Here is a 12,699-nt window from a genome sequence, read left to right on the forward strand (position 1 = left end):
AATGCTAGTTTTTTCTTCTTGCTTTTCCTGCCATGTTCTGGTTAAGAGAGGTCCAGTGACCTGATAAATTTAGCAACACAGCAGACAGCACAGAGTAAATCACCAACCTGTCTGATTTCTTCCAAGACTAATGTAAAAACCCAGAAGTAGAGTATGTTCTCCTTTGTAGCGGGACCTTTAGGTGGAGGTTTAAAATCCACTAAGAGGATGTAGGCAAATAGAAAGAGAAAAGCAAAATACATAACAACGTTTCCCATAAAAACTGTAATAGGAGCAGTCCAGAATTTTTTCCAGCGTGTAAACATAAATGTTGCATAGGCAATATTCCCAGAGGCAGGTTCTGCTTCTAATCTGGCATCAGTCCTGCAAAAGTGAAAGAACAAACCCATAGCAATGCATTTCTCAACATGAATCTGCCAAAGGCTCAGACTGGCTTTACAGAGATGTTGATCATTCTATTTTTCCCAAATTCTTCCATAAAAATTAAGCAACTGCATCCAGTTAAGTTTTCTCCCCAATTCAATTATAATTGCTATATTTAAATAGATTTATTCTCCGCCTTATCAAAATACCGGGATACTTAATGCATCTTTTAATAATGACAACCAATGATATCTTAACTTCATTGATATGAATTAGATTGCTCTCATTGATTCCAATGGTAAGTTGATCAACAGATACCCAACCTTTTTCCCCCTGGGATTCAGATCATTTTGGTACAAGTTCATAATGTTTCAGGAATGAGTTCCTAGGGTCCATCTATTAGCAATAGCAAACAGCATCAAAAGAACTGATGAGTGCAAATCTCACTGCAAGTCAAATTTACATATCTATGAATTCCATAGTGGTGGCATCACATTCTCTCTAAAGTGAATGAATTGAAAAGATATTTACATCTAAACAGCATTTCTAATCTGCATTTGTGATCATTTATGAGCAAGCATAACCATATTTATGATAACAAACATCTAAATATGTGAATAGATGTAATGCTATTTGAAATGATATTTCATGGGAGGTGGGAAAGGGTGAAGAAAGATGCTCCCGAGGTCAGATAAGGGGGGAGGACAGCTACATAATGGGCAGAGAAAGCAGCTCAGAATGGATCCTTCCTAACCTATCAGGCTACAAAAAGTGACTATAGGATATCTGTACTTTCAGACTTGTAAAATTCTGTTAACATAGACTTACAATAAATTAGAATTAGCTCAGCTGCTTGTGTTTGCTGTCCATCTACCTAGGAAGGCTGACAATAGCTCATTTAATGAAAACTTAGGTAGTGGGGGTGCAATAGCATTTGAACCCTGGAAATCTATTTAAAATACTCCAGAATAACTCTCCTTGAATGCAACATAGCTTTCTTTTGAGTTGACAGGCACAGGGTCAAGATTGTGAAAGAGAGACACACCTCTTTGTCTTAATTGACATTAGCACTCTGATGCCAGAGCATCCAGGGTTGAGGAAAGGGGTTATAGAAGCCTCTATAGGTTGAATGAAGATCCAAATAATACCAACAATGGAAAGTCAATGGACTTTGAAATTAATAGAGCTATAGCAGAATTGACCGCCTTGCTTAGAGACAATACTTTGATTAAATTTCTTGTGACTTGGAGACCACTGTTTTCTTCTTATCTTACAAGATAAGGAAAAAAACAACTACTTTGGAATTTGGAATTTGAGGACAAGATTTGATTCAACTAACAAAATAGTGCAGCTTTTTAAACATACAGTTATTCATATTTCACAATTTATTGTGTGTTCGATTAAAATTAAGAGAGGACACTATGATAGCATACTTTCATTAAAACCTTGTAATGAGGCTTCTGATGGATTTCACCTGATATAGCATCTCTTTTGATTATTTTATATTTATATTGCTGTTCACAATGTGAATTTATATTCACAATGTGACTGATGGTGAATGGTAATGAACACTAGGGGTTGATTCTAAGGAGAAGGATGTGTATAGAAAGAAAGCTTTAGAATGAAGCTCAATGGAACTGACTCCTACTGCAGTTTTTAAATTTCCCCTGGCACTTTTATTAAACATTAAATGTAGCCATTATAAAAAGAGCAATTCTTTTGAGCTCTGGGTGAGCAAGTCTGCAGTGAGGTTATATATACATTTGATATGAGTGCTCATCCCAACCATTCCCAAAACAACAAACTAATATTAAAAAACCGCAGTAATAATTTCACTGCAGGAATATCAGAAGCAAATATGGTCAGAGTGGATATTGTATTAAAATTCATCATTAAAGAAACAGTGGAGGAAGCAGAACTCAAGCTGCCTTAGTGTCTATTAGAGTTTGGCTTTCTTTTCAGCATATTAAAAAAAAACACAAACCATCTCTTTGTACTTAATGGATCCACACTTCCCAACATATTGGATTTAGAGCTTGCTATTTATATTTAAGTAACACACCTATAACCATCTATAACCATAATTTTGCTATTGTTCTGTTTGGAGGAAAGCATTAATAAGGCTGTTTCGTTTAACTAAAAAAAAATTCTATATCTCTGCAAATAGATTTCTGCAAAAAGGCATTAAGTCAGAACTGAAGAAGATTCTTGGATGAGAAGTGAAACATCTTCAAGTAAAACAAAGAAACTCCAATTGCCTTTTGAAAAAGTACCTTCAGGATAACCATGACCTAGATGACTGAGTATGTCCATAGACAAAAAGGCATACAGTTCTAGCTTCTAAAGACATAATGATAAAGACCTACTGCCCCATGAAACATTTCAATATATGCAAAAGGAAAAGCTGCACAGTTGCGACTTGTGGAAGGGCCCAGACATGCTGTTCTTTTCTCTGCGTTCTGCAGCATTTGTGTGGGTAGATATTCATACTCATAAAAAAAACTGTTAAACATAACAGTTAAAAATAACAAATTGAGGGATTCAAATGTCTGGTAAAGTATAGCTTCGACATTGTAAAGAAAAGTACATCCTTCATCAATTTTAGATTACACTCTACAGTATATTTAACATGGTTGGATGGTCATAGCAATTACAATTAATAAATGCAAAAATATTTAAAAAATATTTCTAGAGCCATGTATGTAACCTTACTTCGTTTTTGTGTAGGACAGCAAAGTCCTTTCTGTATCAAGACTGTCAAGATCTTTGAATGACTCTGAATCCTCCACAGACTGTGTCTCCTCACTGCAAAGAAATAGTTTTTATGCTTAATGATATTGAAAACAAATTTGTTTTTTCACGGTTGAAGTGACAATACAATTTTCATTTTTGAGATTATTACAAAAAACTTACAGCAACAGATATTCTCTTTGCACATTTTTGAGCCATGTTTTAAAATATTACACACAAGAGTAACTACAGTATATTACAAAACATTACAAAAATGTAAGAATTGATCTGATTAAAATTTACCTCAGCATAAAATTAAAAACAAAATTTACCTCAGCATAAATGACAAATCCAAATTAAAACTAGCAGAATCATCCTTCTGAGATTTTTAATATGTAATTCAAATAAATCTACACAGATCATATTGCATCTAAATAGCCTGGTGGAAAATATACATGTGAAGCAGGCAGTTATGGTATACTTTTTGCCCAATGAACTTTAGAGTTGGGGAAGAGAACAGTTGTGAAGCTCCAGAAGTACAATTCAGATTGTGAGGTATGGAAGCTTGAAGCAATTATCTTAAGATAGGGGTATTTTCCCCCTTAAAACAGTGGCATTAGCAAGAGCCAAAATGGGTAATATGCCAGACAGCAGGACAAAGAAACAAGGCTTGGATTGTAACACAATTTGTGCCATCTTGCTTATTTGGATGTCTCCAACCCTATGGATGCTCCCTCTTGAAGGATACCATTTTACGCACAAGGTTAGTTAGCCCAAGAGAAGATGAAAGTTCTCAAGATGTGAACAAAACGAACCTGAGCTTCATAAGATGCAGGGACAGGCAGGTTTCTATACAAGAGACACACATTCTTTCTGAAACAAGTTCAAATCAGGTGCTGATACATCACTCCAAATAGAATATATTAAAAAGCTTTCTGTCAATGGTGCCTTTAGAAACAAAAGGGAAATGAATAGACATCTCCTGTGGTGCCTGTGGCATCTCTGAACCCTGGAGTCTGGCTACAAATTTGTCAGTACAGATTTGTAGTAATGTTTGAAGTAAAAAAAAGTAGCAGTAGTAAGTGGCCACCCTGGAGCTCAAAACTAAAGAAAAGAGGCATTATAGCAAGAGCAACACAGGAAGCAGCTCTGCATTTAAAGAAAAAGAAACAAAGGAAGACAGAAATAGCTTTGAGGTCCTAATGGGTGAAAGCTCTAGTTATTTAGGGAAAGAAGAAGAAACAAGACAGCTGAGCAAGAAAGCCAAAGGTAAAACCCTGAAAGGCAGAGGTGATGTGGTTGTGGAATATAGAAAAAAACCCCATACACACATACACAAAGAAATGTGTTTGGTTTTCCTCTGCCTGAGACTGAAGCAAAATGGCAAAAATGCATATCTATCATCAAGCTTTTTCCTATTGTTTTAATGGCATTTTATTCAAATTGATTTCAATTTTTCATTGCATTGATTTTATGGATGGTAAACTGCTTTTGTTACCCCTACAAATAAGGAAGACAGGACATACATTCAACAATTGCACAAATACATTGCAGCTTCACCCTGCAGGAAGAGAAGAGAAGAACCACTGTAGTAGACCTTTATACTATGAAGAGCAGGCATTGTGGCCAGATCTGTCAGTGCATGAATTATTTTGGATGCTCGAAGCCAGAGGTGGTATTCAACAGGTTCTGACTAGTTCTGGAGAACCAGTAGCGGAAATTTTGAGTAGTTCAGAGAACCAGCAAATACCACCTCTGCCTGGAGATTTTACAGTATCCTTCCCCTGCCACGCCCACCAAGCCACGTCCACAGAACCAGTAGTAAAAAAAAATTTGAATCCCACTACTGCTAGAAGCACAGATCAGAGTAACTTATCAAGTCCATTCCTACTTATTTTTGAATGGACAAATACTAATGCCAAAAGCAGCTACGACCACATTATCAATTAGAAATAGAAGAGCAGCATTTTCTGCTGCCTGATAGTTTGAATGCTTCTCCTTTCAATTCTACTGCCTCCTTTGATTGCTCCGATTATATTCTAGCAAATGTTTTTGAACAAAACTTAGTGTAAGTTTGTTTTAATTTGAAGAAGACTAAGATTCTCATATTCTAGAGCAGGGGTGTCAAACTCGCATCATCATGGCAACATCATGTGACGTATCATGACTTTTTTTCCCCTTCACTAAACCTGGCATGGGCGTGGCCAGCACATGATGCATCCAGCCTGCAATCCGTGAGTTTGACAGCCCCGTTCTAGAGGCAAACTCTTAAGAAGTAAGCCTACTTCAATTACTTCTGGCCATGTTACATTTAGTCTTTCTTTTTTTTAATAAAAGTTTTTTATTTCAATCTACACATACACAACAATACATTAACTGTGTGGCATCAATATATCATACATTTTAGTATAAGCAAGCTTAATAATCTCTTAATATCCACATTCATATTCAGTCAAAATCCTTCCTTGCTTATTTTCAACATTTCAATACTCTCTCCTAATGCCAACCACCACATCAGTTAGACGTACCTAATAATTTCATTATTCAATTTCCTCCTTAATTTTTTTTTAAATTAAAAAAAAATCTCATTTGGCAAGCAGTATGGTTCCAGGTTTCAATTCAATACAAACATGACCATATTTACCTATTCATTTTGCTGGTCAATTTCATATCACATTAACCTTATTAGTATTAAGTATTAAACTTATCCAATTCCAATTCATATTATAACTTATTTCATTCATTAGAGTATTCTCATATCTTATTTTACAATGTTATTTGAAATTCTCATCTCATTTCTATATTCATTTCCCAAATTACCTTTATCTGTCATATTTGCAATTTTATCAATCCTTAATTTAATTCAAAATTGTCCCCTCTGATTATTAATTTGAGCCAGCCACCTTCAATCTACATTGATACCATCTCCCTAATTACTATATAATGCATAGATAGATAGATAGATAGATAGATAGATAGATAGATAGATAGATAGATAGATAGATAGATAGATAGATAGATATAGATATAGATATAGATATAGATGTTTGTTTTCTTAAGTTTTCACGGGTACTTACATGTATGGCATTCAGCTTTGTTCGGGTATTTTCCCACGTCATTGTAGTTGTGCTTTTAAAGTTGTAAGCGTTTCGGCAGAATCTCATCTGCCATCATCAGGCTTCTGTATAGACAGAAGCCTGATGATGGCAGATGAGATTCTGCCAAACATTGCTACAACTTTAAAAGCACAACTACAATGACGTGGGAAATATTCAACAAAGCTGAATGCCATACATAGATATAGATATAGATATAGATGTAGATGTAGATGTAGATGTAGATATAGATATAGATATAGATATAGATATAGATATAGATATAGATATAGATGATATATATATATATATGTGTGTTTTCTTAAGTTTTCGCGGGTATTTATATGTATGATATTCAGCTTTGTTTGGGTATTTTCCCACGTCATTATAGTTGTGCACCAAATTTAAAACAGAAACGGCTGTGAAAATCTGACTCACAGATGAACACTATACAGAAGCCTGATGATGGCAAATGAGATTCTGCCGAAATGTTGCTACAACTTTAAAAGCACAACTATAATGACGTGGGAAATTACCCGAACAAAGCTGAATACCATACAGACAGAGAGAGAGAGAGAGAGAGAATATTACAGAACTTTCCAGAAAGAAAATTCAGGGCTAAATGTCACAAGTTTTTTTCTGTTTGCAAACTTGCATTCTTCTTGCTGTTTCCTAGTTTCTGCTTTTCTTAGCTCTTCCAATACATTTGCTACCCTTTTTCATTCTAGGAACTACCTTCTACATTAATGTAATAATCAGCTCTACTTGCTGGATGATAGATAGCACTTCTGACTACTCACATACCAATAAGCTCTGTATACCAATAAACCTTCTTTTAGAATTTTTTTATTTCAATTCTCTATCTAATCTTTAAACCTCTTTCTGCTCTGGGTCAAATAACTTTTGCGGAATAGCCAAAAGTTTCATACAGTGAAAAGGATGTTCAGTGAGAGAAGTTACGAATAAGGTCAGTATTAGAGATCATTCTTGAGGCTGGTTCTTTCATGAAAACAAACTGAGTTTGCTTTAAGAAATAACATTATGATAGGAAAGCCTAAGTTGCACAAATCTATCAGACCCAGTAGCATGTCCTCCATAATGGAGATAAAGTAAATCAAGTGAGATCCTAAACTACATGCATCAAAAGAGAAAGAGACAACGAAATTGAAAGAGGATGGAAGTGATGAAAGTTTAAAGCTTGTTACATAGATAAATGCAAAATTCTAAGTCTTTGGGACAAGAAAAGCAGATGAAAGGATGAAGTCACTCTGCTAATTATCTCGACATGTATTGCTCCTAGTGGTCTTTAAGCTTACATACTCAGAAAAGTGATGCATGGAAACTTAATCCCTTTGTTTTATCACTTCCGTAGCAAATTTATTTTAAAATTGACAGATGGGAAAAGCAGAATTCAGACAGAGCCCAACTTAGAATCCCTTGGAACTGAAAGGAAAGTGTACTTCTATGTCTACATTTATGCACCATCCAAATGCAGTAGAGGGGAAATTGGATGGAAAGAGAGCTTAAAATACAATAGCGAATTAAATATATTAAAAGGTCATTAGGGAGTGTCTGTACCTCAGAGACATTTGTAAAGAAATGTCATGTATAAAAGTTTCTTTGCAAATATGCCACCCAAAATCACTATGAGTTGAGCAGCCTATAAATCAACGTTTGATTTATAAATTAATAAGTATCATAGAAAGCCAAGTATGGCAGTTGAAATGCTTAGTTTCAAAGAAGAATACAATACTAGAATAATGAAAACCTGCTGTAATGGAGAGATCTTGTAAAATGCAATCACTTCTGAATATGGTTTTTATAATAGGCTAAGGTGCCGTGTCCTGGGAATAATATTGTTCTAAACCTTGAGAGGACATAATGTTTTGCTGGCTAGAATTCTGAAAATATGAACACTTGTTCATAGCATTATAATAGGTAACAATATAAAGAATCTCAAATAATTTAATAAAAGTATATGATATTTTTCCCCTGATAAAAACAGTGAGAAGGGAATCTGAAAAGGAACATCACTTTGATTATCCTGGTGCCAGGAACATAATTGAATGCTCCAGTCACAGAGAAATAAGAAACTTGCCATTCTGAACTATCTTTGACCATTTGTTTCCTCCCTAGCAAGAAGTAAAACAACAGCATAATACGCAGAAATTAAAACAGGAACTTTCTTTCTGATTGCATCTGGAATTCTAGGAAGAAATTCACTACCCATTTATAGAATAGAATAGAATTCTTTATTGGCCAAGTGTGATTGGATACACAAGGAATTTGTCTTGGTGCATGTGTTCTCAGTGTACATAAAAGAAAAGATACATTCATCATGAGTCAAGAATCATAAGGTATAGTACTATGCAATATGCAATCAAATAATACTAGAAAACAGTCAATAAAGATCGTTAGGATATAAGCAACAAGGTTACAGTCATATAGTCATAAGTGGGAGGAGATGGGTGAAAGGAAGGATGGGAGGATTAATAGTAATCGTAATGCAGACTTAGTAAATAGTTTGGCAGTGTTGAGGGAATTATTTGTTTAGCAAAGTGATGGCGTTCAGGAAAAAACTGTTTTTGTGCTTAGTTCTATCTATCATAAAGATCAAATAACCCCTATTCCTGCCAGTATGGACATGACTCAGTGATAAAAGAGTTACTGTATTTCCAAATGACTAAGAAATAGTTTTGTTTATTTCCAAGTAATCTGAACCTGGTATTTCTCACTGGGTATTTCCCACCCAGCTCTCGATTCTCCAAGCTGTTCCCCTTCCAATGCCAATCAGATACTGCAGGGCTGAACTCTTGCATTAGTCATTCACCTGGACAAAATGTTCTCATGATCTTTTGGAACTATTAATGTCCTCAAAGTTCTAATTTTCTTCACTCATGTCTTGGTCTTAATAAGGCATCTTTAAAGGGAGAGCAGAAGTCAGGAACAGAGGGATAAAGATTGTGAGTGATAAGAGAGTTTGCTTTCTCCGGTAACATGATGTTGTTGTTTTTTTTAAAAAAATATCTGGCTTGAGTATATTGTTTGAAATATATTCTAATTTCAGGTATAAAGAGAAAAATTGTCTCTTTAAACATGTTATAAATGGAGAAAGTAGAATATTTTGTTTCTAGGATACAGAAGGAACATATTCTATTGCCATTTCAGTATTTGCAGGTCACTGTTAAACTGGTGAAATAGCCCTGATAAGAAACACAACCAGGAGTACCAGCTGTATCTTTATTGTAAGGTTATGTTAACAATCTTGCAAGTCTCAAGGGTTCAGGTTAGGATTAGGGTCTCACACTTTTACACTCCTGGAAACTAGGGAGGGTCCTTTCTGAGACCCTTTTACTACCCTTCCTTCTTCAGACTCAAATTTCATTTTTCAGACTGTTATCTAGGATGTGGCGCTTCCTCCTGTCTCCTGTCCCCAAAGCCATTCCCACATGCCATTACAATCAATATGCTTGCATTCATTTTTTTTCTTCCTCTTGGTGCAAAAGAATCTATGGTTCATACCTGAATGAAATCAAGTTGGTGTAAATCAGGAAAGGGCACCCAAATCCACAGATCAGATTCAAAATTGGGGTGGATGTTGACATATCTCCCCACCAAATTTTTGTCAGAAATGCCTGAAATTTAGAGAAGATAGATGTGAAAAACCAATGATATAATAGTACAATCAAAAGGCTAAGAAGGAAACAAAAGGACCAGAACACCGCCAATAATAGCAGCCAATACCAAAATTAGCAGGGATTACACGAGACAAGCAATTGAGCAGAAAATAATACCCTGATCAAGAAGTTATCAAGGAGGAAACTACACCATATCAACAATGGCAGGGCATACTACTGCTTTTAAACAGGGGTCAAAATCCACACTCACTAGCATGAATGATACTACTTAGTTGGATAATAAAATGTCTGCAAGCAAGCAACCAATTTCAGAAAGTACCAAGGACTCCCACAAATGATACACAAATGCATTTTATTTTGCTCAATAAAAAATATAATAAAAAAAAGAAAACAGAGTAAATCATAATGCTTGGCTCTTTTCTTAAACTCAAGAGCCTAAAGCTATTCAGTGTAAATGTGTTTTTCAACTTTTCACCTATCTCATAGGTTCCTCACCACAAAAACTTCAGGACAGTTCTGGAATGAGTACGAATAGTTTTGAAGGAAAACAAGACATATATTTCATAGCCAGCTGTTTCCTCTAAAACTAACTCATGAAGCTAGCCAGTCCTGCATTATCTCTATGAAGCTATTTATTTAGAAGAATCAGACTTCTTTTGTTTGGGGAAAAAGTTGCAATACATCATGTGATGCTGCCATGATGATGTGTGTTTGTCACCCCTGCTCTAGATGTAAAGATAGATCGGGTACAGTAGTTATCATTTTTTCACAATGCTGAATTACATTATCTCTTACATTCCAATGAGAATATTTTATCCTGGTGAGGTTATCAATTATTGTTTCTATTCTTAGGTATTATAGGGTGGAAAGAGTATGTTCTTATTTTAAGAAAACAGTGGTATTACTGTCATATAAGGGCTCGCTTCTGACTGAGTATAATATATGACTTTAATAATTCCAAAAAAATGATCTGCAAGCCCCTCTAATATCTGATTCCACTGTTCAGAGGAAGATATGTGAGAATGTGAGAGTAGGTCGAAGTGGCCGTAACTTAAAAATAGAGGAGGCATGTGTAGAGAGAGGATGAAAGGAAAAGGTCACTTCAGGTGGTAGATATGAAAGAATCAAGTTGTTAAGGATCAAAGGAAGAATGTCTTCAGAAGATGGACAAAGGAAGTTGGATGCTGAACCACTATCACCCTGACTCCCATTGGCAGCTACCAGACTCGTGTATCATCAAAGCAAGGGCTTGGGGAGATAAAAGGGGTCCTGAAGCCCATCCACTCTTGAGTTTTTCTGGACTTGATGGCTTCTATCCCTAACCCTGGGTAACCTAATTGAAAAGGAGGTGGATTAGTGGGAATGAGCAGTGAAAGAGAAAATGTATTTTGTAACCAGTAAATATTTGAGTTCATCAGGTCTTTGTATATTCCATTAGATTTTACATGCTTCAATGCTCGATTGAAAGTGATTTGCATGCATTTCTAATCAGTTTCCTGGTTGTTGACCAGGTGTTATATTTCATACCCTCTTGCTGCACCTATTTGAAAAATCCAGGTAGAGGCAAGGTGGGGAGGTTGTAAGATTCCTGTGCCTCTACAGGATCCCTATGCACAAGTGAGTGAACATAAGTCAGATCTGGGCACAAGCCAGAGGTAGTATTCAGCAGGTTTTGACCAGTTCTGGAGAACCGGTAGCAGAAATTTGGTGTAGTTCAGAGAATTGGCAAATACCACCTCTGACTGGAGATTTTGCAGTATCCTTCCCCTGCCATGCCCACCAAGCCACACCCACAGAACCGGTAGTAAAAAAAAATTTGGATCCCACCACTGGTACAAGCGTAACAATGTTCTCTTCTCTTTTTTCTGAATTGTGGATTATCCAACACCTTCAAGAGAGGGATACCTTGAAGGGTACTCACTTGGACCCCATCATGTGCAAAAAAGGACTTGGCATCTGCTTCTGTGGCCAAGTGGAGACAAGTTGTTTTGCTCCAATATCGATTCTTCCTCACCAGCAAATCAAAAGCTCGCTCTTCACTGTCATGGTAGCATTCGCTGAACAATTCTGCCAAAGCAAAAAGTAAAGATGAAGATCAAGTAAACAGAATGAGGTATGAGGACTATGATTTGAATCCAGCTACACGTGTTTTAAGTAGAGAAGTTGATCTAGACAAAATTGCAGAGTCCATTTATGCCCTTTCATATACTCCCCTGGCACAGAAATCTTTCATTTCTACTATAAGTGGTTCTAAAATGCCAAGATCCATTACAAACCTCCTGCTTCTAACTATTTTAAGGCTTTCTCCCCTGATAACTGGGCTCAGATTACAGAATTATAGCTAAAAATGAAGCCCATGAAAAGGCAATCAAGATAATCAAAGCACATTAATTTTATTTCCTCCTATTATACCAATATAAAGCAAAAAAGTAAAACATATATAGTAAATATATACATATTTGTAAACATATTGTATACTATTTTTTTTTTGCTTTACATTTATTGGGATAATGGGGCTGGACAGAATAAATAACCATGTTTTCCTTTGGAATAAAAATAACTGTGTTTCCCTTTGGAATGTACAGTATTTACTATTGTAAAGGAGATCTTAATAGTCATCTAATCCAGCCTCTGATTCCACTTCATTTCAACCAACCATTCTGGCACCAGGGACCGATTTTGTGGAAGACAATTTTTCCATGGGGGGAATAGTTTCATGTGCAACCTAGATCCCACGTATGCCAGATAAAGTTTTGCTCGCTTCTCTCAGGGGTGGGATTCAAACTTTTAATAACTGGTTCTATGGGTGTGGCTTAGGTGGTAGGCATGGCTTGGTGGTCATGTTACTGGGTGGGCGTGGCTTGGTGGTCATG

At 35.9% G+C, this 12,699-nt stretch overlaps 1 protein-coding gene across 1 annotated transcript in view; it reads right to left on the minus strand.

Annotated features, from left to right (window-relative positions):
- The window catches only part of TRPM5 (transient receptor potential cation channel subfamily M member 5), a 52,190-nt gene that overhangs the window by 10,968 nt on the left and 28,523 nt on the right, over window positions 1-12,699 (minus strand). Inside the window, 4 exon segments of the mRNA XM_087939689.1 lie at window positions 108-363; window positions 3,076-3,168; window positions 9,711-9,823; window positions 11,748-11,893. Coding sequence (XP_087795815.1) covers window positions 108-363; window positions 3,076-3,168; window positions 9,711-9,823; window positions 11,748-11,893 — 608 coding nt within the window.

This window comes from Pseudonaja textilis, chromosome 1, assembly GCF_049901715.1.
Source record: "Pseudonaja textilis isolate UNSWEBS1 chromosome 1, rPseTex1.2, whole genome shotgun sequence".
Taxonomy (NCBI): domain Eukaryota; kingdom Metazoa; phylum Chordata; class Lepidosauria; order Squamata; family Elapidae; genus Pseudonaja; species Pseudonaja textilis.